A 26113-nucleotide genomic window follows, 5' to 3' on the forward strand; every position below is an offset into this window, starting at 1 on the left:
AAGAGAAGGCTGGAGCGCAGGAATGCCTAGTCAGACCACAGAGTATTTGTGAAAGTGGCACCAGGGTGCTTCTGGGGTAATATGGAGGCTGTATTTACTACTACACTGTTAAAACCTATGAACTATCTGTGAACCTCCAGAAGACACCAAGCATTGTAAAAAGATGTCTGAATACACATGAATCCCCCAAAACAGAATCACAGGGATTTGCTTTTTACTTTCCTCAGACTCCCACAAAAAGCCTCCAAGGTGAGCTTTTTTGCTACATGAATGGGAAACTCGGAGCCACCTTCACAGCATCTTCTCCAGAGCCATTATCTGCCCCAAAGGGTTCTCTGTGCTTTTTATTATTTGCTTACACCCAAGTTTGCCTCTCACCCTGAATGGCTCAGCATCATTTTTTGGTCACCACTGCAGGACTTGGTGCCAGGACCTCTAAATCTGACTTGTTTTACTTACATGGAAAGTTTCCTTGTCTTCACTGAATACAAACTACCTGCAAAGAGCGGAGCTGCATGGTCGCAGGATCAGGCTCTTTGCTTTATTTTGGTAAACAATTTATGTGACGTGTAGAGGACCTGATAATTACCTGCCAAAGGCATATGCACCACAGACATTCTATACATAAATCACTTCAAGGTATATTGACTGTCACTTTCTGCGTTTGAAGGTAAAGGCAGAAAACAATGATTAGAGCTCATTCTGTTACTGTGGATTTGCTAAACCAGATTGAAATTTCCTGAAGAAACCATCTATCTTACATTTCTTGGAGAATCCCACGCATTCCTAATCCTTGCTGAGAACGGAAATGAGAGGAGAAGCCGCCACCTTGCAGCATGTGCTCCTGCCTGAACAGTAGGTTCATAATCTGGGAGATGCTTCAATAAACTGATGGATTCCAGACTGGAATACTTAAATGCCACTGCCTCGCACTACACCACACCTAACAATTTCAATCTCTCTGCCATCAGCATAACTCTTTGGAGGGGAGACCATTACTTACTGATGGCATCTGAACTGTGGGAGATGTATTTCTCAGATTCTGGCTCAAAGTAAACACCCTGGCCTTGTCCTGCTGCAGGCTGGGGCTGTACCTGGATGTACATCAACCTCCTCTGATCTGCCCTGGAAGAAGCTTGGGCCTTCAGGAGCGGGGTGAACTGTGTCACTGTCCCCGGTGTGGGTGAGCTTGGACCCTGCAGGACTCATCTACTTCACAGCTTAGTCACGGCCAAAGAGAGTAATAAATAGGAATTGCTTGTCATTGTGTTTTTCCTGTATGCTTTCACCAAAAAAAGGTTGAAAAGTGAGTTACAATTCAGCACCGGAGAGTAAGTGTTTGCAGTTCTACTGCCAAATTTCCTCACTTGCGCCCATTAAGAATGAAAGAACAAGTCAAATACAATGGAAAAGGTTTTTTATTTCTGATATTTGAGCTGTGCCAGCTTACTGCAAGGGTGAATTTAGGCAACAATGTATTTTCTAAAACTTAGCCCTCCTCTGTTATCTTGAATTGTGTTCTGCTTTTTTCTAAATGGAATATGCCCTCTGTGGAATAACTAAACATATTTCTACAAAACTGAGAAAAAATTATTTTATGAAATAATCTTGTCTTTCAAAAATTCTTGCTCAATGTATAAATTAAACTTTGAAGAGAACTGAGTTAAACTGCTTTGCTATTCAGTTTATGCAGATAAGATGAATGTAGCACTTGCAAGGCTATGTTTTTTTAAGTCTGGAGATAATGTTCTTTGTAATAAGGATGTATTTTCCCCAACACCCTTGCTCCTCAGATTGGAATTGACACTGAAATGTTCAGAGGAACCTGAAGTGTTCTAAAGGAGTGATTGATCAAACTGCTCAAATTCTTTCTGGCTTTCTGTATGTTTTTATGTCACTACAAACATTTAAATATGGCTATCACATGGTAACAATCTCAGATGACATCTTCACCTTACCAGTTTTTACATCTTCCATTATTTTGTTATGGGCATTTGTTCAATTTTGAGAAAGGCAGAAAGAATGGAAGTTAGATTTTATGAAGCCCAAAGGACTTCTGAAGGATCTTCCTAAGTTTACCACTAATATAGATCCAAGTGTAAGTGTCCCATTCTGTACTGCATTATTTGCCTTTCATTGCCATCCTCAAAAGCAATTATCACTCCTCACAGTCATCATGTCTTAAAATTGCTCTTTATATTGGCCCTGGCTAAAACCAAAGTGAAATGGAAATCAGAAATGTTGATTGAAGATACCAACTCATTTCAGTCAGATGAATTTGGAGAGTTTTTGAGAAATATCAATAGATTGCAGTGCACTGGACCGACAATGGTAGGTTGCATTTGTAGGTGGGAAAATTTGATCTGCTACACATAGAACAAAAAAATACCACATAACTTGTCACATATATGATAAAAAAACACTGGAACCAGCCACTCACAGCAGTCTTGGCCTCAGTGGATCTGGGCTCAGTTCTTCATTCACTGCAGACTGGTGTTACTGACATCCTCAAAACAACTCCTCAGGGGTCATCTGGACCCAGAGTCCAGGCCTGCCCACCCTTGATGGGCGTGCTTCTGCCAGCAAGTGCATGCAAAGCTTCTGAAGAGCTGCAGCACAGCAATATCAGGAGGCATTCTCTTCTCCATATGTTGCCCGTGGGCCAAAGAGGGTGGTGAGCCCCGTGCAGAAGGACAGAGCTGAGGGCACACAGAAAGTGTCTGGACCTCTGAAATTCAACTTCCTACCTAAAGGCAGATTTAATTATTTGTACAAAGCAAAATGCTTCCAGCGACAGAGACCTTCAGCCAGAATAAACTGTCTGTAGTCTCAGATAAATATCTAACAAGCGTCCAGCTGGAGGACTCCAGGAGCTGTAGGAGACAGGTTTCAGCCCCTTCCCTGTTTGTCTCAGAACAGCCCCAGTGCCCTCCTGTGCTGCTCGTGGTGCAGGTGGCAGCCTCAGCCACTGGGATGCCAGGAAAGCCACCAGTGAGGGCTCTCCTTCAACATTTAATCACAGCAAAGTTCACGTGCCTGATTTCAGGAACCTGTTCAGTGCTAGAAAGGGGGCACCCAGGTCTAGCAAGTGAGACACTTGATATGTGAGCCCCATTCCCTCCTTCTGTATTCCCCCCTTACTTAGACTAACCAGCTCCCTGCACAGCTGCTTTTGGAGGCTCTTACTTCCCCCCTTGTGCAAGAAATACTACAAAGGTCTCACTTCGGCATCCCTCAGGTTGAAAAGATAGTCACCCTCCGCGAAAATGCGAGAAGTAAGTTAAAATATGGATCCATTTTATTGTGCTAGAGAATATAAACATTTTACTGTCATTAAATCATATATACAGGGTATGATAAAGATTACATATAAGATATATATCATACATATATATATATCGTATATCACAACCCTTACCTGAATACACAATTTGAAAAGGCTCCGCAAAGTCGGAAAGTGTGATTAAAAGAGAAAAGCATATAGGTATATGAAGAAAGCAGGGATGGAGAAATGACCGAGGGATGAGGTGTAATAAAGAGCGGTGCTAAAGTATTCCTTTGGCATTAACATATAGCCCACCGAGGACAACAGAAAGTCTTAAACATCACCTTTTCTTTTTCCTTACAGCTTGAGGAGGAGGCAGTAATTACTGACCCATGAAACTCCACTCGAGCCTTGGGCTTGCTGTCACACCAAAGGGAAGAGGGGAGCCAGTCTCATACCGAGGGCTCTCCCGGAGGGCTGGGCAGCTCGGTGACCACACACAGCGCCGGTAACAGCACACGGTCACCGAACAGGGGTTAACCCAGCGCGCTGCCGCCGGCTGCAGGCGGGCTGGGGGGCAGCCCGGTCCCCGTCCCGGTCCCGGCCAGCCGCGCTTCCCGCAGCCGCCGCCAGAGGATCCCGCCGCCGCGGCAGGCGGTGCCGGCGGCGGGGGAAAGAGGCGGAGCCGCCGCCTGCGGGGAAGCCGCCCCCGATCAAGAGGCGGGGGCTGGGGGTCCCTGCGGCGCAGCGTTGCCCAGAGCTCGGCTCCCCGGCCGGGCAGGCGGCGCAGGACGCGGGCTCGCTCTCTCTCTTTGCAACTCGCTGCTGGTGCGTCTCTCCTCCGGGTACCTCTGCCGCGGTACACAGGCGGTGGCAGAGGGGAAGGCAGCCCCTGCCGTCCCCCGGTCGCCCCCCGCCCCAAGCCGCTGCCGGCAGAGCCGAGCCGAGCCGAGCCGGCCGGGGCGGCAGCCACCGCCGCAGCACTCCCCAACGGTTTGCTCTGCCGGGCTAGGCTTTTATTTATTCCAGTGGAGTGTGTGTGAACACATGCATTTGTCTCTATGTGGCCAGCGCGGGGGTGGCCGGCGACGGCGAAACCCCCTCTGTTCCAAACGCGCAGGCACTGCCAGCCGAGGCGTGGGTACCGCGACCGCGGAGCCCTGGGTGATGTTTCCATAAGCACCGGCCTTCAGAACACCTTCGGGTGCCTGACAGCGCTGGTGGCCGCAGCGAGCTGCCGTGCAGCGGTGCCGGCGGCAGCGCCGAGCCCAGCGCCGCCGGGACCCACCGGCACCGGCGGGAGCCCAACCCCCGTTGCTGCGGGGCGGCGGCCGCCCCAGCCCGACCCGCAGCGCCGTGTTTCCGCAAAGTTATCAGCGGCTCGGCGTGCTGCCTAACCGGGCAGCCCCCGAGCTCCTGCCGTCCCTTCCGTCGCCTTTCCCGTTTTCTCAAGGCAGCAGCGGTCGGTCTGGGGTCCACCTGCCCTTCTCTGCTGGCGACGGAAAGACGCACCGGTCTTGTAGCAAGTGATTATTAGCAATTCACAGTAACTGCAATTAGCCAAAGTCAACACGAAAGAACTGCTGTTGAAGCTAGTAGAGACGTTTAGGTTGAAAAAAAGAAAAATTCTAAAGTGCATGACTGGGAATTAATTGCCTGGCTCACGACGGATTTTCCCTAAGCTGTCTCCTTCCTTCAATAAATAACTTCTGTAACAGAACTCTCTTCAGCTAGCTCTTCTAGGCATCATGTAGGAATTATTCTGAAAGCAAGATTGCATCTTCCAGCAGCATTTTTTTCTTTATTCTTTTTCAATGTAATCTCATAATTAAAAACAACTCCCCCAGAACTTGGAAATTATGTGTAAGGCAGGAGGAAGCAAAGATTTATGCTTCCGAGATTTCTGATCACTCGTTGCACCTCGAGCAGAGCTTTTCGTTTCCAGATTACCATCATGTAAGTGAAATTCTGTCATTTCCCATTCCGAAAGCAAAGAAGAACGTTCTTATTACCCTGATGCAAAGCTCCACACACCTGGAAAGAATTGAAGTCGGTAAATATCACACCTATGCTGTTCTCAGTGGAGTAGCAAGACACATGATACCGAAACCCAGACTACTTTTGCCCTGAATACACTTGGCTGCTGTCACATTTCTGAGTTCTCACGCCATAAATTCCTCGTTTATTGTAAAATTTCCAATATACACATAAATCCGTGTACATCGGTCTACCGCATCTCTCTTCTCGGTGTATATACATTTTACAGACGTATCTTAAGCATATCTATGTGTATCCATGCTCTCGCACAGCGCATGCAAGCTTCTACATAGATCCAGCTAGATAAAGAGGCATATACAAACACGCTGCGTTGTGTATGTTTGTCTGTCTGTGGAAGACAGTTCTGTAGGTCCCTCTCTGTAGCCGCACCGATTGCATGGATCTGCGTCTATATGTACATCGGGATGCTCGTGGTTCCGGCCACTCCGAGACCAAAAGCAGCGCCGACCCCTCTCCCTCCGCCTGAAGGGAGCACCTCCGGCGCCCTGGGGGGCCCGCTCGGCAAGTGAGTGTGGGGTTCGGGGGTGGGGGCCACGCAAAAACAGCGGGGGGATGCTGCCGCCAGGCGCCGCAGGCCCCTCGGAGCCGCCTCCTCGGGGGCATCGGGCTAGTGATGGCGGGGAGAAATCCCCGCTGCCGGCTGGCTGCGGCTGGCGAGTTTGCGGCTCCCCCTCTCCCGTGTGCGTGCATGTGCGTGTGTGTGTGTGTGTGCGGCCGCCGGGGCGGGGAGAGGGTTCGCTTCCCGGCTCCCCCCGTGCCGGCGGGGCGGGTACCTGTTGGGCAGGCAGCGGGGACGAGCCGCTCCCCGGTGCGGGGCGGCCCCCGGCAGCGCTCCGGAGCCGCGCTGCGGGGCTGGCCGCCGGCCAGGCGCTCCGCGGGCGGGGGCGAGGTGCGCCCCTTCTCCCCCGCCCCAGCCCGCCCTCCGCCCGGCCCGGCCCACCCCGCCCCGCGGCTCCCGCGGCCCGGCGGGGCCCAGGCTCCGCCGCGCTGTGCACAGCCCGGGGGGCACGGCCAGCGCCAGCCGGGGGAGCGGGAGAGGCCGCGCCGCTGCTCCTGGCGACTGATTGCCAGGCAGGGGAAGCGCCGCAGCTCGGTGCCCGCCGAACACCTGTCAGCCCGTGGAGCCTGATTGATACCTGGCCCTGGCAGCCTCTCTGCTGGGGATTTCCCCCGCGTCCCACTTCTTCTTTTTTTTTTTTTTTCTTTCCCCTCCTCTCTCCTGCCCCCTCCCTTCCTGGAGCGGTGTGAAAGGGGGTATTTTCTTCAGGGTATAAAGCTGAGAATACAGAGGAAGAGAGGCTAAGAGCTTCACCTCATTGCCTCATTCTCCCTTTCATGTGAACATCCTGCAACATTTCCTTCATCCTGCCGCACCTCTCACCTGGCCAGCGCTGCCCAGATCATGTCCGCTAAGCTCCTGCCGGTTTTCTTCCTCCTCTCAGTGTTTCACGCCTGGTAAGTCTGCACCCCTTCGCCTCCCCCCACCCCCTCTCCTCGCACCGGGGCTTGCGGGCTGGAGTCCCGCTCGCCGGAGTTTGCGAGACACTCGGCGCCCGGGAAGAACAGCGGGCTCTTCCCCGCCTCCCCTGCGCCGTGCTGGGGCTTTATTCCCAAACGCGGCTTCCCCGACTCTGTCGCCAGGACCCGCCGGCCTCCTCGGACAGCTGAAGACCCGCTGCCGGCTCGGCGGCCCCGCTGCTTGTCCCTGCCGGCCCCGTGTGAAGCCGGAGGTGGCCCGCCAGGGCTCTGCCCCGAGCCGGCCTGGCAGAAAGTTTTCCCGCTCCGCGGCCGCCAGAGCCCGGCACCCGGCGGGACGGCGGCTGGCGCTGCCCGGGCTCCCCTCACACGTGGCGCGGAGCGGCCGGCAGCCCCGGCTTCCCTCCGCGCCCCACCGCCGGGGGCTGCGCCGATGGGGTCGGCCTAAGTAGGGAGAGGGCAGCCGCCGGGACCGGCGGGGGGTGCCGGGGGTGCCCCGCTGCCCGAGGCGGGGGGCCGGTGGCGGCTACCGTTGACCGCCTGGCCCTCGGCCCGGCAGACGTTAAGCACCGCGGAGGGGGCCGGGAGGGCCGCGTGTGGCGGACCGGGCCGGTGGGCCGCTGGCCGCCGCCGCGGGGGCGGGAGGGGTCCTCCCGGCGGGGCTCCGGCAACGGCGGGCGGTGAGGGGCCGGAGCGGGACAGCGGGTAGCGGCAGCCGTGACCGTTTGTGTTAGGCTCGCCTTCGGCTCCGCGCCTTGTCCAGGGTGCTAGGAAGGGCCCCCAATACATAACCCAGGCAAAGGGGTCACCTCAGCCCACCCCGTAGGATCTGCCACAAACTGGGGTGCAGGAGTGCTCAGAGGCCCGGCCCTTCCCTTCCCTGCCCTTCCCTTCCCAATTTATTGACCATGTTCTCCTTCTCGACAGCCTGCCCCACACCCGAGTGGCATCTCCCTTTCCCAGATCCCCGCGGGAACTAGAGGCTGCTTCATGCCAGCCCTCAGGGCAAGTCCCGGACGCGTGTTGCATGAAATAAACCCTTTCCCCACATCCTCTCAGGGTTTTCCAGCCTTCCTCCTTTGCAGTTTGTGCACTGCCTCACAGGATCAAAACTAGTGACCCCTGAGGAATCTGGGGAAGGTGTGCAGCCTTTCTTCCTCCCCAGTTTGAGAACGGCCTGCCATCACCCTGAGCACGTTTCTGTGGATAGCAGGAATATGCTGGGCATTGGCAGTCACCAGTAAGGCTACAGGTGAAAACATAACCTCAAGTGCCTTCAAGGAGTTTTATGGTGCAGAGGCAAGCAAGGGAAATGAAATAACAAACCCTTAAGAAAACAAAACACCTTGAAAAATGCCTAGGGTATTAGTCTGATCCACTGTGAAACCTCTCCCAGCCCCAACCTTGATCTGGAAGGGAGGTAGGAATTTACATGGTTTGGAGGTACTTTCTAGGAACCAAGCTGCTAGAGTAAGGGGATTTAAAAGGTCTGCCAGTGCTTAGAGTCTTGTTAGTGACTGTTTTAAAAAAGCAGCTCCCTGAAATGGGAATCATGATCCTACCTGAACGCAGTTCTTATTTCCACGTGCAGTCTAAATGCCTCCAGTAAAGTTATGGTGTGTGCAGCAGAAAAAGACGTATGATTTGTGCTCCTTTCCTGTCGGCAGCTCGGCACCGCTGCAGCATTTCAGCTCTGAAATCTCAACCATGTGTGTTTGGAGAGGGTGCCTCCTTTGAGAATGGTTTAGTAATTGCTGTATTGAAACATAGGGCTTGTCATGAATCTGAGGGAGAACACTACCCCACCCACACCCTGCACCCCCCTGCCAAGTTCTCTTAGGATTTTTTTAACGCTCAAGTTTTTAAAAAATACAACTCACTATCAGAGAAGGAATAGTCGTCTATTCAAAATTTCCCCTGATGTTTTCTCTACATTTGTAACTTGGTTATATGAGCTCTCTCTGTAGAAAATCCTCATGGGCTAGGTTTCAAAATAATTTCTATATAGAAAATGTACCTAGAACATGCACAGTTTATGAGGTCACGTCAAGTGATACACGGCTAATCCTTAGGGGCATATTGGCTGTACAGCAGTTTCAATTAAAAGTTTCATTAAATGCTTGAATGGTGGTCTATAAACAATGATGAGGGTTGATGATGCTCTGTGATTAAATTTTTATGCTTGTATTCATTTTTTTTCCCCTGTTACTATAGAGTGTCTATCAAGTCTTCTGGACATCTGAGACATTTTAAAAGACACTAGTGTCATTACGGAGACAAGGAGAGGGAGAGAGAGAAAGGAGGTTGCTCTGATGTGTGTAGCACTCCCATGAATAAGCAAGGCTCATGCCTCTGATTCTCCATTGCTTTGCACCTTGACCATTTGTGTAAAAAGGTTGCAAAATTATATCGTAGCAGAAGGGCAACTGCAGGTCGAAGCAACACATGGTTGCTGCTGTAGGGTCTACCACTGAGGTTATCTTTTCTCCTGATAACTTCATCTCAGTTTAACTGTCATAGAGTTTCTCCAGTGAGAGACGTCAAACAGATTTGGTTTCTAAGATACCAAAAGACATATCTTCAAATCAACATTTTACTGTTTGTGCACAAAAACCTGCACAAATGAAATTAGGCTTGAGTGAAAATAGCTCTAGCTGTGATTTCTGGCCAAACTTTAGTTTCACCACATTTGTATTAGCATGCTCTTAAAAATAAAAATAATCCACCTAAGAAGGAAAGAAGTTGCAACTCGGTGTAGTACTGCTTTTTTCAAAAACGCCATTAGAACTGCAGGGAAATTCAGATTAATTTATGCAGTGTATTTGTGTGCTTGTGATAATCCATCTTAAATTCAAGGAGCAAGTTCTTAATTCTAAGCCTTGTAATACATTAAACTCAGAAATTCAGGCACTGAGAATATAATAATTTATTAATAGGATAAAATGATCAGGAAGTATTAAAAGGTCTGAATTTTTAATACTCTTATTAGCCTTTGTGCAAGAGACGAATCAGTTGTCTGGTGTATTAATATTGCAGATGTTCGTTCTTTGTAAAACTATATTGTAAACTAACTAGTCAGGATAGGTTGGTTAAAATATGGGCTATAAAATACTACTCTGATGGTTGTATTAACTCTCAGAGTATAATTTTTTGAGAGACTGGTAGAAGACAATTTCTAAACAATTCTGAATCATGACCCATCCACAGATACTCAAAAACTGTTAATGGGAACATCCTGTTGCAAAAACAGCCTAAGGCTAGGTAGATGCAAAGCCAAGAAAGATATCTAAAACTTCTTCAGATGAGTGTTGAGATTTACCCTGAATGTAAATTCAGATTTTAGTTATGTAATGTAACATCTATTTGTTTGATTTGTTATTGCAGTTCTAGAAAGGTTGAAGAGGATGAATATGAAGATGGAACAGCTAACCAAAAATGGGTTTTAGCTCCAAGAACACAAGACACAGATGTGACTCTCATACTAAACAAGCTGTTGAGAGAATATGACAAAAAGCTACGGCCAGATATTGGAAGTAAGTACTCCTTTCTGCACAAGTGAGGAGAAACATCTATGGGTAGGAAAGACATCATGTTATATTTTGGTTAGTGTGCACAAATGTCTGGGAAAGTGGAGCTTAAGTTTTTTTGGCTCAAGTTCATTTCCAAGTCAATATTTACAAAATGCTAATTCTTGTGGGGAGATGAGGTGGTAATTTAAGGTGCTAAACATTGGTTAGCTTGTACAGAGTTTGTGTAGACATATGGCAGGACTAGCTCTGAAGTATTCACCAGGCTTTTGGTATAGTTAGTAACATACTTACCTCTTTTGTCATCCAATGCACGCATATGAAAAACTCATACTATGAGAAGCGATTAAAAAAACCCAACGTACTAAAAACAAAAGTAGGACACAGCAAGAGAAGAATGTGCATCTACTCCCTTCAAAATATGATCACAAAAGTTATGTTCCTTGGTGCTGAGAAGAAGGCACTAGGGTTTGCTTGTGTAGGATTTGCCTGTGTATAGGGCAACTCTAAGAGATTTTCTTCCCCAAACCAGCAGACATCTTATGTCCAAAAGAAATCTGATAGAATGGAAGTGTCTTGTGGGAAATACTACTACATATAGGTATGACATTTAGGTAAGACCCAGTAGATACCTGCATATAACCATTTTGAGCTATTTTCCTTTCTTTTTTTTGAATTTGTGTAATGAGGTTGTGTTTACTGTCTCTGGTTGTGCCCTGTTTACCTTGTTTGCATTCTTAGATCAGAGTGGCTATAGCACAACAGCTGTTCAGTTTGTTCACAGCACCTTTGTAAGACAGAAATCACAATTTGTCATTTATTTGCTGCACCTTGCATATACTTCAGAATGAACTGGGAATGGGGAATGCTCAAAACATCCACCTAATATAATTTACTTTTCCTAAATTTTTGCAGATATTAAAGGGAGAATTCCTACTACTGATTATAAGTGAAACTAGCGTTTACTGATGGCACATGTATTGATATACTTCCTACGTGATCCCTTTGGGTCATTTTAGAGGGAAGTAAGAGCCATCTGTATGCATTTACCATTACAATTATTAGTGTGTCTCACAGCTATACATTAATACAACAGTTCCAGGAAAAAAAACCAGCACCCATGCTGTAGTATGAAAGAAAGTTTTGGATGTTCGTGTTTTTCATAGCTATTACTTTGATTTTCCATAGTATTTACAAAGATTGTATTTGATAGATGTGTCTGTTTTTAACACAGAGTGACATTTATCTGTCTCTTAGTTTGTCACATCATATTTAGCTGATCTTTAATATCTGGTGGAGAAGTGCATTAAAGCACTTCTCCACCCATATCAACATTCTCAAACAAATTTTTTATTTTACTTTGTACACTGTGTCCTCAGGTCACTGACTTAAGGCAGAGTAAATTATGTTATGCCTATGAGGGGCAAAATAATCATTCAAAGCCCCCATGTCAGTTGCCATAAATTCAGTAGAGGTCAGACATATATTACAGCAGTGGAAAATCATTGTTACCAAAATAATTCCTTTTGTGTCTCCACAGACTTTTCTAAATCCTGTTTTAGAGAAAGGAGTTAAATTACACAGCACCTCCATATATCATACCAAACAGAGATTTTACAGTTCTCAACTATGTCTATCTATTTCTATCAAGCATCTCAGTCCTAAGCCATTTTTCTCCTTGATAGGAATCTGGCTATTTCAGAACTTGAGCTGAGTGTTGTTCAGACACCAGAGAAGTTAGTTCACCTCTGCTTCCTTCCCTGGTCCCTCTTCCCTCCTCTCCTACCTTTGATGCAGATAAATAACATTGCCCTTTTGAAGCTGAGGAGCTGCTGCATTTGTCAAGGAGAACATGAAGGGAATGTTAGAGAATCAGGCATTATATCTAATTTTTCTGAACTGCTGGCTGTTGTGTTGCACAGAAGCACATCTCCCTTTCCATCTGGGAGAAGGTTATCCTCCAAACTAGATGGCTGACTTGTCCTGGCAACTGAACTGTGTTTTTGCCCTGAAGGTCTCAGTATTAATACAAATCAATTAAAGCGTAATATATATCAGTTAAAGGACTAGGGGAAAAAAGTAGTGGATGAGGTAACATAGAGCACACAGTGAAAGAATGCACGTTTTGGAATTTACAGAACGCATGGAATGAACCAGTGGAGGAAGAGAGAAGTAACTCTCAGAATCGAGCAGAAGTGCAGCCAATAAAAGACGATGAGGGTTAATCCAGGACTAACATGCAGTCAGATGTTCATTAGGTCCTTTACATTTGTGCAGTGCTGCCTGTAAGCAAATTGGCTGTCCCACAGGACAGGGGATACTCACTGTTTCATGCCACATTACTTTTCACTCAGTTTTCCAATGCTTTATTACAAGGCCACTATTTCTAACAGTGGATAACTTAAGCAATGCTCCTGAAGAAATGGTCTTTCTGCATGCAGTCAGAAAAGCCTAGGAAAATACTGACTACTTTGCAGTCTCAAAGGTTAGGATTGCAGTTTTTAGATTACTTGGGAACAGACTTTTGCAAGCCAGAGGCCATGGGGTAGAGGAGAAGACTGTGGCAGATAGAAGGTGTGGAAGTGCATGCTAGCTCCAGCTGTGATTTTTCTGTGGTCTTTCATCCCTCCCCAGGCAGTTGACGTTTTGCCTAGCTCGGGTATGTCCAGGTACTACCTGGCACTGTACAGGCATATTCTGAGTGTCCACTTGCCATACTACGGGCACTGAGTTCTTCAGTAATCACATCGCCTCTGGGTGAGAAGTATAGCCATCAGTGAATGAACTCCTGTGAACAGACACTCAGCTACAGTCCTCCCCTGCCCATCTCACCCTAAACCACTGCAAAAAGCATGTAGGTCAGTGCTAAGATGTAAGGTCAGGATTTGCTCTTTCCTTTCTTTTTTCCTTATGCTGGCCTATACTTTGCTTAGGCTTTCATGTAAATGGCTGTCTGTTAAATCACGTGCTTAGTCTACACTCAGCAGTATAGGCACCACCTGCAAGGTTCCAATCCAGGATTATCAAAGAGTGGATCAAACCACCGAAGTATTAGGCAAAATAGTTACTCTGTGAAGGCTATCAGCAATGTGACACCTTAACAGGACCTGTCTAGCTAAAAGGGGCCTTTGGTCTTTGGAAAGAAAGCAGTGTTCTACCAGCAGGGGAATGTCTGACTGCATTCCCTGTGGCCACACAGTTGGCAGAGTTCTTGTCTCCATAAATATCACAGCTTGTGAGGGTTTTCATTTTAACAGTGGCATCTGGCAGTTTTCCATTATACCACAGAACATACATGCTTTGTGGAATTGGGAGGGGCGGGGGGAGACAAAAAAAAGGAAAGAAAGAAAGAACAGAAAGCACCTCACACTGAACAGCTTATATGGGTATACTGATTTAGATCAAAAATAAGTGTTTTACAGAGAGAAAGCATCTTTTCCAACTATTTTTTGCCAGCTACAATAATAGGGCTGAGAATTAGGTTTTTTGCATGGTATAAATAACTAGTCCCAGAGAACTAGTAAACCTCTTCTGAACTATGAAGGTCTTAAAATCTCTTCCATAGACAGGTACTCAGGAGTTTGTTTCAAAGTCCTTTGAAGCAAAGACCTGTTCAACGGATATGCAACATTTTCTATGTGCAGTGAAATTTACTACCCTGCAAGAGTGATTTTTTTTTTTTTTTTTTTTCTCTCCTTGTCACACTGGTTTCAGTCCTGATGTTTCATAAGACTAAGTTCTGGCCCTGAAATTTTACTTCCTCTTTATTAATAAAATGCGAACAGAAATAATAGGTAAATCAACAGTGTAGAATGATGATAATTACAGCTAGAAAAATCTCAGTCTTATTTAGGTTATGTTAATAACCCATTTTTTTGCCATTGCTTTGCTTTTGATTAATTGATTTAAAATTTAAGTTCCAATTTTAAACAAAACCTATAAAATTAATGAAGCAAACCACTACAACACATGACAAAACATATTTCCTTCAAAGGCAGTTTACTTTGATGAAACCCTCCCTCTCACCTTCCTTGATGGACAGCTTAGTCCACAATGAAGTCCTGGAAAATAAATCCTACCTTTATAACCCCACATTGTTTTGTGCTTATTTTCATATGGAATGTAGGTTGCCTTAAATGAAAGTTTGTAAGTGTCTTCTTTCAAAGTGAAAGTTTTGCCAAACACATTCCCTGAGTGAGCTTTACATGTGGAAGATAATAAGCAATCTTTTTTCTTTCATTGTAAAAGTCACCTTACCCATCAAAAAGGTCAGTATGTGAGAGGTTTCTGAAACGTGCCATTAGTAGTGGGAGGGAAAAAATCTCATCCTAGACCAGGCTTAGCTGCAGTACTCATTTGGAGCATGAAAAGCAGTAAATCTTAAGAGCTGCCTTTCGGTATGTAGCTGGTTTGCTTACCTCAAAAGAAAGATCTTTTTTTCCTCTTGTACATTAAGAACCAATAACTAATGTGGGCCAAAATTTCAGTGCCAACAAGGCAATAGTAATGTCAAGATTAGTTCATGAGCTAAGCTGGACTCCAAGCTTTCCTCTTTATCTCAACCTGCTAATGAGAAAGAAAACATTTTATTTCACCAGTAATTTTTAGAGGACAAAACTCTTCCTTGAGCATCTCTAACAATCAGTCCGTTATCTCAACATTCTAATTTCACTGTAAAGGACATTCTGAAATACACATCCTGCAGTCTGACCAGGTGCTGTCCAGTCGTCTTGTGAGTACATGCTCTTTTCTCCAGCTAAAATACTTTTCCCAGAACACAGCAGGATTAGAACAAGGAGTTACACACACTTACTGGGTACAAACAGGCAACTGCTGTCCACTACCTTTCCCCATCGTGTTCCCAATGTGAAAAAGTGGTGCTAGGAAAGCGATCAATTTCTGTTTTAGCAATTTTAAAAAATGCCTTAAAAATCATAGAAAAAAACCCCCAAAGTTTTTTCCTTGCATTTCAGACTGTACCAATGATCTTTGCAGTTATTTATAATCTGTCAGACAGTTTAATACTTTCAGTTAATTTCTATTTCAGAGGCTGGAGCTAAAAGCCAACTAGAAGGAACTACACTAGTGTACTCAAACTACCTAGGGAAATTGAATGTGGAGTATGATCATAAATATTAGAAATAAAGCTAAAATAAGATAAAAACCCAAATCAAGGAATAGAAAGTTACAAGGTACAACTTGCTGTGCTCAGACTTACTTAGCTGACAGCAAGTTTTTTAGCTGACAGTTCTTGTAGTTGTCAGCCAGAACGGAAAAGGCCAAATTCCATATTTAATATAATAGTATTTTTGTACTAATGTGGTAGTTTATTGTGGTCATCTATTTTTCCTATACTTTCTAGCACCTAGTTTCTAAGCTGCCTACCTTCTTAATCAAATCTTAATTAATTAATTAATTCTTAATTTAAAAAAAAGTCAAGCTGACATCAAATCAGACTTGAGGAAAGAGCATTATGGGAGAGACTGAACAAGCATGAATAATACTGTTTTTACTGATATTCACTGAAAGGACAGAAAAGAGCAGTAAGATAATATGTATTGCAAGTTTGCATGTTCTGTTTCTCAAATGTGTCATTATATTAGGAAGGCTCTGAATTGCACTTTTACCACTAATGCCTTCTTTTCCCTCCTTGTTTGATTATCCTGCAGTAACTCTTGGATTCCTCTTGGATCCTCTAAATTTATTTGATTCTTACAGTCTCTAGTTGCCCCTTGTATTTATTGTGTTTTTATAAGCCCAAATAAATTCTCTTTGAAATATTTAAGTATATATGCTTATATGTGTATATATGTGCACAGACAGACAGACATACACCCTCTCATTTGATGCCTGCCTGTATATCTTCTGACTCCACCAGTTCTAGCTGTCTTAAGAGTCAAGCTGGTTTTCCTTGCTCCCCAAGTACCTTTATAACCATTACCTAAATGTCTGAATATGAGAGCAGTCTCACTAACAGCTGTGTAGCTCTCAGTACCTTGAGTAGGTTTGTGCAAGCATAGCTGGTAGAAATAAGTGGGCTTGTTTCTGCTGGCAAACAGAAGACTAAGTTCTATCTGACATGCTTTACTGTGCTGGCTTGGTAGCGTTTAACAGCATTTCTCTTTTTAAGCAGCTTAAAGTTCTCTCCGTAACTCATTTACATGGTTTCTCAGTGTATGCAAGGAGCAGGTCTGTTGGGTGAGTGGGCACAACTTTTCTTCAGTTGCTTTTTAAAGATGTGCATTTTCAAGCACAATCCTAATGAAAACCTTGTGTTCTGAAGCCATATCACAACCTTTCTTCTGTCTGACCTGCCCTCCTAGCACACCACACAGAAACTAACCCTGAAGCGCACCACAGGCTATCACCACTGTGACCATCAGGTTGTTTTTGCTAGCTGCTGATTGCCACACCTGATACTCTTTAAATTACTCCAGCAAGGTTTCCCCATATATGTGACAGAGATTTACTTATTGCTTCACAGATCAAAATATTTCCCAGATCATAGTGCAGAGAAAGATGTAAACTGTCATGCAAGGTCAAATTACTACTTACTGCTGTAAGCCTTTTCTTTGTGCTAGCCTACAAGAGACAGGGTCAGGCACCTTAAACAGGAAGTAGTGAGAGAGGCGGTTGTCACTTAGGGGTTGATTAGGGACAGTTGTACCTGGTGAGCTAACCAGTGTGTAAAGTTAGTACACAATGGGAAGGGGAGAGGGAGTAAATTCTGTTCGTATTATGGCAGCACTCAGGAGAGGAAAGCCATAGCTCTGGATCCACCTTCTGTAGTATTGGGTGCTGCAGAAGATTGTGGAGATTAGTCTAATTTAGGGGTAATAATATGAAAGAAGAAACTTCAGTAACCCATTGGTGAGGATGTGGAGTGCTGTGGCTGAGACTCAGCTAGGAAACAGGGCTGGATATGGTGAGAGTTCATGAGCTGAAAAAGCTCCCAAGAAAAAAAATTGGAAATGTTTTAATTTCTTACTGATACTTGCCTTTCTCTTTTTTGGGGGGAAAGTAGATTGTCTTTATTTCAGAAAACTTTTGTTCTGATTCAGCCAGCAGACTGGAAATCCACTCACTCTCTATTTCCATGAGTAAGACAGTAAAGATGAAGACTAATTTAGTGCCAGTCATCTCCCATGCATTATGTATTAACATACCTATGCAAGGAGGGAATATTCCTGAGGAAAGGGTTGCTATTCAATGCAAATAAGAACAATCTGTGTTCTAGGTGGGAGGGCAGAAGGGATTTCTTGATTGTCTGCAGGAGTTCTAATTCTCTAGCACCTTCAGTCATCAATGCTTTCTTCTGCAGACTTTGCCATGAACATTTCTAGAATGTTAATAGCAAGGCTCATAAGTGAGGAGTAAACTACTCTATCACCACTCCAAAGTCCCCATTTTAGATTTTGAAAACTGCGATCCATGTCTGAGATTTAGAACATGACATAAATAAATTGGTTGCACCTAATCCTTATCTGGTGCTGGTGTAGTGAATCAAACATAAGCTCTTTCAAAATCGAGCGTGGGAACATTTCTCATTAGGATAGGCTATTGGCAGTGAGTTTTTTCATGCCTATGTTCTGCTTTTCTAATTGCTTAACCATGGAGCTGAGTAAAAGAGAATATCTGACTTTGGTTTCTGACCTGGTTCGGTTCACAGATTCTGAACTATCAGGGGAAACTCCTAAGTTTTATTCATCCTTCTCTCAGGTAAAACTCTTAATGTGTCATACTAAAAGAATATGTAGAAAAAATATTCCAATACAGTAACACTGAAGCCCTCAAATTTATATTTTCTGTATAAAAAAAAAAAAAAGAATGTGGTTCCATTTTTTTCGATTATTTAAAAGGTTTCTTTTTTCTGTTTTGTTTCAATTTTCTTAGAACAACTAATTTAAATCAAATTCTGGAAAGCAATGCTTTAATTCGAAGCTTATAGTACCTTAATATATAGAGATATTCCAGTACTCAAACACTTTGTTTTTCTGAAACTAATCTCATAATTTAATCCAAGTATTACAGTTCTTTGCAGATGAAACTGCTCTTTTGTGTCATTTGTAATGAGCCGCTTGTATCTTTGCAATACTTATGTCTTGCACGTTGTCTGTTGAGCTGACAAAGATGTAATGGTTTTGTGTTGGAGAGGCATTTTACTTGAGTGTAACAGCAAGGCCCCTTACATTACAACCTTCTCTTTCTCAATATAAATAATTCATTTACAGAGACAACTCTTCTTTCAGAGTTTTATTTCCTGACAGTGATTACTTGCTGAAATGGCTTGATACAAACTCAGACTGAGTATTTTTCTTGAATGGCATTGTAGGTAGGAAAGTTAGGTTGACAGTAAATGTTTGCCAAACTCTTCATCTAAACTGTCAGACCCAAAACTATATGTAGCAGCTGCTAGTTCTTATTTTCTCTTTTCTGTAACTTCATCCAAGAAAGCTGAGAGGAGACTGGGAGTACAGCATACAGACTTTCAGGAGGCCACTGACTGAAAGTTAGGTGAGAGTCAGGAAAAGTCTGAGGTATTAATTACACAAGAAAATCCTTTTCTTCTCTATCCTTCCTTCTGCAATTACCTAGACTATGCTGGGTCCTCCAAGTATAAAATTATATTTAGAAGCCTTTTTTTTAAATTAAAGAGGGTTCTGAAGGGAGTGTTTGTAAAGTGCTGCAGTTGCCATTTTGAGGTTGTGGCACAAACTAGTAAATTACTTTGTCATCTTAAACAAGGAAAACCTTCAGCACATATTATTTTAAAATACCATTGCTCTTTTTTGCAATTGTGTGGTTTTCTTGTGACTGCTATTATTTATCCAGACCTTAGTTGCTAGCTTGCTAGACTTCACAGGAACAAATTCTATTATTGTTCGGTCTTATGATATCACATAGGAACTCCCCCCTCCTATGAATGACTAAAACAAAAATGGAAACTTTAGGGATTGATTGTAAGACCAGCCTAGCCATTAAGATCTACAGTTTTCATTCCAAAACAATGTAATACTGGAAAGATTACAGCTTGTGCATTAGGGAAAGGTAAATCAAAGATAAAAGTGCTAAAAGTTGATTGATGATGATGGCGGGATATGAAGAATAACAGTGATTTGTAGTTAATTGAGGAAGTCTGTTTATGCACACTTTATCATTCACACTCCTGGACAGAATAGCAACAAAACCTAGCATGTGAGTAAAACACCCTGTTCAGAAGACCGTGTTCACATCCTGGTTTTACAGTCATCCAAACTTTCTTTCAATTTTGCGCCCAATTTTTGATTATACTTTTGATTTTCATTTTCATTCCTGTTTGGCTAGTTTGATCCTAAAACATATGCATGGCAGTTCTGTCAGGGTTTTTTTGCCTGTAGCAAGTGGATGTCTTTGCCCTTTTATCTGTTGTTCAAGCCCATTCTCTTCTATGCAGGAGAAATGAATCTTTTTGTATTTTCCTCACTGATACCTTCACAGAATCATAGAATAGAATCATAGAATCATTTAGGTTGGAAAAGACTTAAAATTGAATCCAACTGTAAACCTAACACTGCTAAGTCCACCACTAAACCATGTCCCTAAGTGCCACATCTACACATCTTTAAAATACCTCCAGGGATGGTGACTCAGCCACTTCCTGTTACTATATCTTTCTTCAAACGTGCCAATTTGTTGTAAAATTTAAAAGTTTTAGCTGACCACTATGATGTCTGAGAAGTGAATCGTTAGCATAGCAGTTTATTTTACAGGAACAAACAAGTAATTAGATGTTGCCTATAGGGTCATGTAGGAAAATATTAATATTCATCATCACTAACACAAAGTAAACATTAACAGTATGATCACTAATACTATGGTTACGGATAACTGTGTAATGATTTATTACAGATTTATCCCAATTTAAAAATAGCAATTTATGTGCTAATGAGATAATGTAAAATATCATTATAGAGTAATTTCAAAAAATATCTCATTACTGTAGAACCAATCTTGTTAGTCTTTTGCATTCGGAAGTCTTGTGGAAACTTAGGCAGGGTTGGAAGTGACTGTGTATTTCTGGAACAGATTTCATATTGTGTTTGTTATGTGGTTGCGTGCCTTCTAAAAATCTAGTGCTAATCGCTTTGCTTATATAAACGTGTATATTGATCCATAACATTTTTACCACCTCAGTTTCGAGTAAAACCAGAATAATTTAGACCTGGGAGTTGTGCTTGAAAAATGTAAGAAAGGCTAACTGTCAAAAAAAAATAATTTTATTTCTATTTTAAAATTTCTGAGAGCTCAGCAGCTAGTTCTACTCATGAGTTTAAATGAGCTTCCAATAAAAATATTTCTAAATATTAAGCTTTAAAAAATAATTCTAAATATTTATTATTTGTGCAAGAACATAAATGTGATTTGGACAGACTTCAGATGTGGAGGAAGCTTTCTGTAGGAAGCAAACAAAGTAGTTTCATTCATGAAATAGGCATCAATTCTGAATAGTGGGGTTCTATAAAAAATTAAGAGACATTTTAAAAGGACAGGATAATTTAAAATAGTAAAGAAACATAATAAAATGTCAGGAACTTATTGCAGATTTTTTTCCCTACATGACTTGTGAAATTGTATAACAATGCCTTTGTTCATTTCCAAAGAAGTCTTTTAAAATTCTCCTGATTTATGTGTTGAGTTGTTTATACACGTGATCAGTTTGCGTATGTCCCAGAGTAGAGTCTTCACAGATTTTAAAGTCGTTCAAGCTCAGGTACTATTTATTTCCACAGTGAAAATCTATAAAGCAGGACTACACAAATCCTATAGTTGGCCTGCATGGATATTTGTAATCAGGACATTATTCTAGCTGTTTCTGTCTTTTGTTTCTGTCCAGACATACCTGACCTAACTTTACAATGTCTTAAGTGTTCATCTGACTTCTTAAGTGAGCTCTGCAGGCAGCGTTAAACTCATGACTCCGATGACTAGGCATCTTTTGGATTGTCTAAAGTTTGTAGACAAATTTTACTTGGATGTGTCTTTGCAATCTGATGGTCACAAGGCTGACTGGAATATAAACACTTGGTCTCAAAAGCCATGGAGTTTGGATCAGGTGGGAACTATTAGCTAGACATTGGTGCGACCTTAGTTTTATTTGCAGATATTTTGATTGGCTTTATAAATCCCTGCCTCAATTAGAACCAATAAGTTTGAAAATTAAGTGATTGTGATAAGCAGTTGGCTAACCTTAGATAGTACTGTGTAGCAGCATAACACTGCAGTTACTTGGATGTGCTTACATTGTCTTTTAGGCAAAGTTAACTATCATGTAATAAATCATATTTCAAATAACTTTGAGAAGGTTGATATATTTATTGACAACCTTTAGTTGCTCTTGTGCATGTGCCATATGCATGGTTCTGCCAGTAATTTTTCTAAGTTTCTGACAGCTCTTTAGGAATGATTTTGGGCTGATGCCGATACTGGTACTAAAGAGAATTTGGTTTTACAGTAGAGGTCAAATCTTGAAACAGAAGAAATAGCCACTTCTTAAGTCAAAGCAGAATCTAGCCTCAGACATTCCCAGTGAAATTAAAATTCAAAATAAATAAAGCTACTGGAACTAAGTATCTATTTGTAATCTTATTGGCATCTTTTAGTGAGGCATTAACACGTTTGTTGTTCAATCCGCAAGACTGTGAGCTTTTACTTAGTGCAAGAAAAAAAGACTCCATCCGCAGCCCAGCAACTCCATGCATGGCTTAAATCAGTCCATGAACTGAGTGCTCACAAATGCATGTAGTACACAGAAAAACTGAGCAGGCTTTGAAAGAATTGGTGGTGTAACAATTTATGTCTTTCCATGAAAATCAGTTTATTTTGAAGACTGGTAGAGGGTGAGTTTTTTCTAGTAAGGCATAATAACTTTAAGACTCAGTTATTTTCTCTTTCATAATGCATTCTGCATGAAGTAATCTTAAAATCTTTGCCTCATTTTAGTTGGTATTTTGAATTAAAATTCTGTGATGAAAAATTTAAAATTTATATCTGATGGTTCTCCCAGTTTGTATCTGTTTATATCCATGAGAATCTGCATGTAAAAAGAACTGTATTCTTCTGTCTTTTCTTTCAAAACCTGAACACGTTTGCCATACAATCATATTACAATTGTATTTTCTGCCTAGGAAAATAAAATATCTTTCAAAGGAACTTTAAGTCTTTGTTGTTGTTGCAGTGCTATAATAGTTTACCTGTATTTTTTTACTTGATTTATTCTTAATTTTAATTTCACTGGGAATATCTGAGGCTAGATTCTGATTTAATTTGACTTAAGAAGTGGCTGCTGCTAAGTTTCCTTCTGTTTCAAGATTAGACCTTTATTGTAAGACCAAATTCTCTTTAGCATTAACAAGAAATGCTTCATTTTTTTTGCACCAGAAGAGAATTTGGCCCAGAACATTAAGGAGAAATTATCATCTCATAATCTATTTATATACTTAGCTGCAATGTTTGAACAAAAATGGATTCCAAGCACTGTGTTCAGGTCCTGAACTTTGTCCCTGATCCCACCAAGATTCAATTGTATGCCAATGTGCATCACTAACTCTAGTCCCATTAATGTTCGCCAGAACTCCTTAGTGTTGAACCTCCAACTAGATATGTGCATTAGCCCTAAAAAGATCAGAGCCCTTTATTCCATGTATACTGTCTCGGTAAAAGAGCTAGCTGTAGTTCTCCGCTATTACCAATTCCTATGTAATGACATTTATTACTGCATTTTGAGGCAAGTCTCATTACCAGAAGCTGCTAGACTCCTATTTAGTTATTAGCTGGGTACAATTAGGGTTGCATTCATCAGTTGTGCTTGTTCAGCTGAGTTCAGATTTTCTTTAGCTGAAGGGAAGATCTGAGTTTATAAGCCAGTACTTCAGACAATTTGAAACCATGACCTTAAATAATCCTGGATGTTCTGATCATATGCAGTCAAAGAAGTGTATGGTACTTAATGAATTAGAGACAATGGTTCTCATGTTCAACAACTATTTGTGTCCAATTTAATGTCTGCTTTTGCAACACTAGATCTAGTCTTCCTAATGATATGGCATACCAAAGTCTTACATGACAAGGCAGCCTGCCTTTTTTTTCAGAACCATCTAAATTTACAGGTACTTTAAAACTCAATGGCATCTCATTGTTAGTCTGAAATTTTGGGGATGTGGGCAAAAATTATTCATCTTTACATGTGAAGATTTCTGTCTACAGCTTTGTGCTGGATGGCTTCTTAAGCTTTAGACAAATTAACTGTTATCCACTTGAGATAAGCTTCCCACAGAACCATGGAATTTAACTGTTCATCGCTTCTCTGCTCAGTAGCTTCCCCGAAAAAAGCTCTCAGAGTTTTGAGTGGATGATATACCTATTACCATTTGTTCTAGCGGACTCGGGGACTAGTGAAAAAAAAAAAAATCCGAAGTTCAGCATAGTTCCCAGACTTCAGTGATTGGAATTGCTTTCTGGAGATCTTTGAAGATTGTGGAGAGGGGAAGGTGCCTCTATGAGAAAGGGAGATATTTAACAGAAGCTGTTGGCTTACTAGGGCCAAATTTGCATCAATTTTGACTGCAGGATAGAACAGGATTTATACTTACCTAGTTTTGGGTCAGCTAACACCGGAGAAAGTAAAACACCAGTTTAGATCTCAGTTTAGAGGTTTATGTATATGCTATGGGTTTGAAAGGAGGGCAGTATAAGTGAAGTAACCAACATGCCTTTCAGTGGAAGAGTGGCATTATTTTAGAGCTAAGCTACGTCACCAGTAAGAGCTATCTGAATAAAGTTCACCAAGTACACTGACACCAAAGACGCTAAAAGAAAGATAAATCCTAGTGGCCTCAGCTAAAGAAACTAGTAAGAGCTTGTCCTGGCCTATTCAGCCTATTCAGTCCTGGAAGTCTGAAAATATGGAAGATCTTATGAGAAACTTGCATTGTTGCATTGACTAAACCAAATCAAATTCAAAAACCTTTGGATGAATCAGTGCAAAGGCAACATGGGCCGAACAGAATGAGTCTAAACTGAAAGGAGAAGAGTTGCTTAGGTTTAACTAAATGGATTTCATAGGGATTTTACTCAAAGCTAGGATGGTTTCAGGAATGATGAGATGAGAAAATCTGGAAAGATTTTTTGATGTGAAACAAACATGCTGAAGGACTTACATGTTGAGGCAATGGGAAAAAGTGATATGCTGCATTATTTGTAGTTTCTTGTCAGTCATCTTAGGTTTTGACTGTAAGCCACTGTTCTTAATACTGAGATAAATGGCGATCATGATGATAAAGTGGTATAGGCTGTAATTTACAGCAATTTTTCTTGGGTAGGAGGAAAAGAACCTTGCCCTCCTGAAAAATATGTAATTCATAGTTCCTGGTAGTTCTACCTGAAGAATAGACCTTACAGTTACTGGGGAAGAAAATATTTAAAGTGAGTACTCATCGTTTCTGCAAAATAATATTAAACATATTTTTTTTTCCTCCACAGTAAAACCAACAGTTATTGATGTTGACATTTATGTCAACAGCATTGGTCCTGTATCATCAATAAATATGGTAAGTGACTTGTAACAAAGATTTTTATCTGGACTGCTGGTCTTGGCATCAGTACTGGCTTTAGAAAAAGGCAAAAATGCCACTGGGATAAGTTGCTTTGATTGCTAATTTGGTTCTGCTTTCAGGTATAGATCTGTTTTTCATATGACTCTTTTGTGTCTCTTTCAGAGAAGAACAAACCTATGAGCAATATTATGCTCTGTGTTGTCTACCACAAAATGCTGGTAGATCTTGAATGGTAAATAGACATCGCAGGGAAAAAATAAGTATGAAGCAAAGCTATTGTGAAGAAAATTTGTGAATTAATGTTTTGAGAGTCGAATATATGTAGCTTCATCTTATACAGAGATTCATCCCATACTATTAGTGTATTTATATGAAATTCATCATCTCTTCAGTGGTTACTTTTCTTTCACTGAGTTATTAACAATCTTTAGCCTTAAAGTATAATTTTGAAGAAGTTACACAGAAGTGTATTGCATGTGCAAAGGCAGGAGAAACTAAATGTCTGGGCGGTAGTGTGAAAATAGTGAACCTAGCATAACGTAACAGTTGGTCAGTTGTTGTGATCTTCAGGACATTTCTCAGTTCTGCAGCAACACATTCAGATTAGAAAGCAAGCTGAGTGTTTATGCAGCTATGGAGGTATGGGTGGCTGCTTGTGCAACTTCACATTTGAATTCAGCATGGTATTCCTCTTTGTAGACTAGGCTGAATTTCTTTTTAATACAACTTGGAAAAGGAGGACCTAGTAATATCTTCATTTACTTAAAGCTCTTATACGAACCTCTTCAAAGCAATAACTTTCTCTTGTTCACAGTGATATTCCAAGGCTGCTGTGTACAATGATTATGCAAGTATCTAATAAATACACTGCATGTATGTTTAGTATTTGGGGAACAAAAGCTCCTGAATTTGAAAGGTGGTCATTCAGCCTGATTGGTTTTGCCTATGTACATGGGAGAATGTGAATTATTGCAACGTGTCAAATACTGGGTGGTCAGAGACTCCTATGCCCCCTGGCAACGGGAAATCTGACAAATAAAGATAGAACAAACTATGTGCTGGGAACAACTTGTCCGCACATTCAGAGTGTGAAATGTATTGGTCATATGTTGTGTGAAGCACTGAAATGTCAAGCAATGAGGGTACCTGCTCCATTCTTGAACTAGTAAATAGTTAATTGTCTTGCCCTTCCCTGA

At 42.4% G+C, this 26113-nt stretch overlaps 1 protein-coding gene across 1 annotated transcript; it reads left to right on the plus strand.

Annotated features, from left to right (window-relative positions):
* The first annotated feature begins 6110 nt into the window (after window positions 1–6110).
* Window positions 6111–25097, plus strand: LOC130144864 (gamma-aminobutyric acid receptor subunit gamma-3-like). The gene is made up of 4 exons (XM_056329090.1): window positions 6111–6778; window positions 10184–10332; window positions 24844–24911; window positions 25080–25097. The coding sequence occupies exons 1-4, from the start codon at window positions 6726–6728 to the stop codon at window positions 25095–25097; spliced, it is 288 nt and encodes a 95-aa protein (XP_056185065.1). The 5' UTR covers window positions 6111–6725.
* Window positions 25098–26113: the final 1016 nt, after the last annotated feature.

Source organism: Falco biarmicus, chromosome 2, assembly GCF_023638135.1.
Source record: "Falco biarmicus isolate bFalBia1 chromosome 2, bFalBia1.pri, whole genome shotgun sequence".
NCBI lineage: Eukaryota > Metazoa > Chordata > Aves > Falconiformes > Falconidae > Falco > Falco biarmicus.

Coding starts and splice junctions, on each gene's coding strand:
- LOC130144864 (XM_056329090.1), top strand. CDS start 6,726: ATGTCCGCTAAGCTCCTGCCGGTTTTCTTCCTCCTCTCAGTGTTTCAC. Junction 6,779..10,183: donor CTCTCAGTGTTTCACGCCTG/GTAAGTCTGCAC, acceptor TTGTTATTGCAG/TTCTAGAAAGGTTGAAGAGG. Junction 10,333..24,843: donor GCTACGGCCAGATATTGGAA/GTAAGTACTCCT, acceptor TTTCCTCCACAG/TAAAACCAACAGTTATTGAT.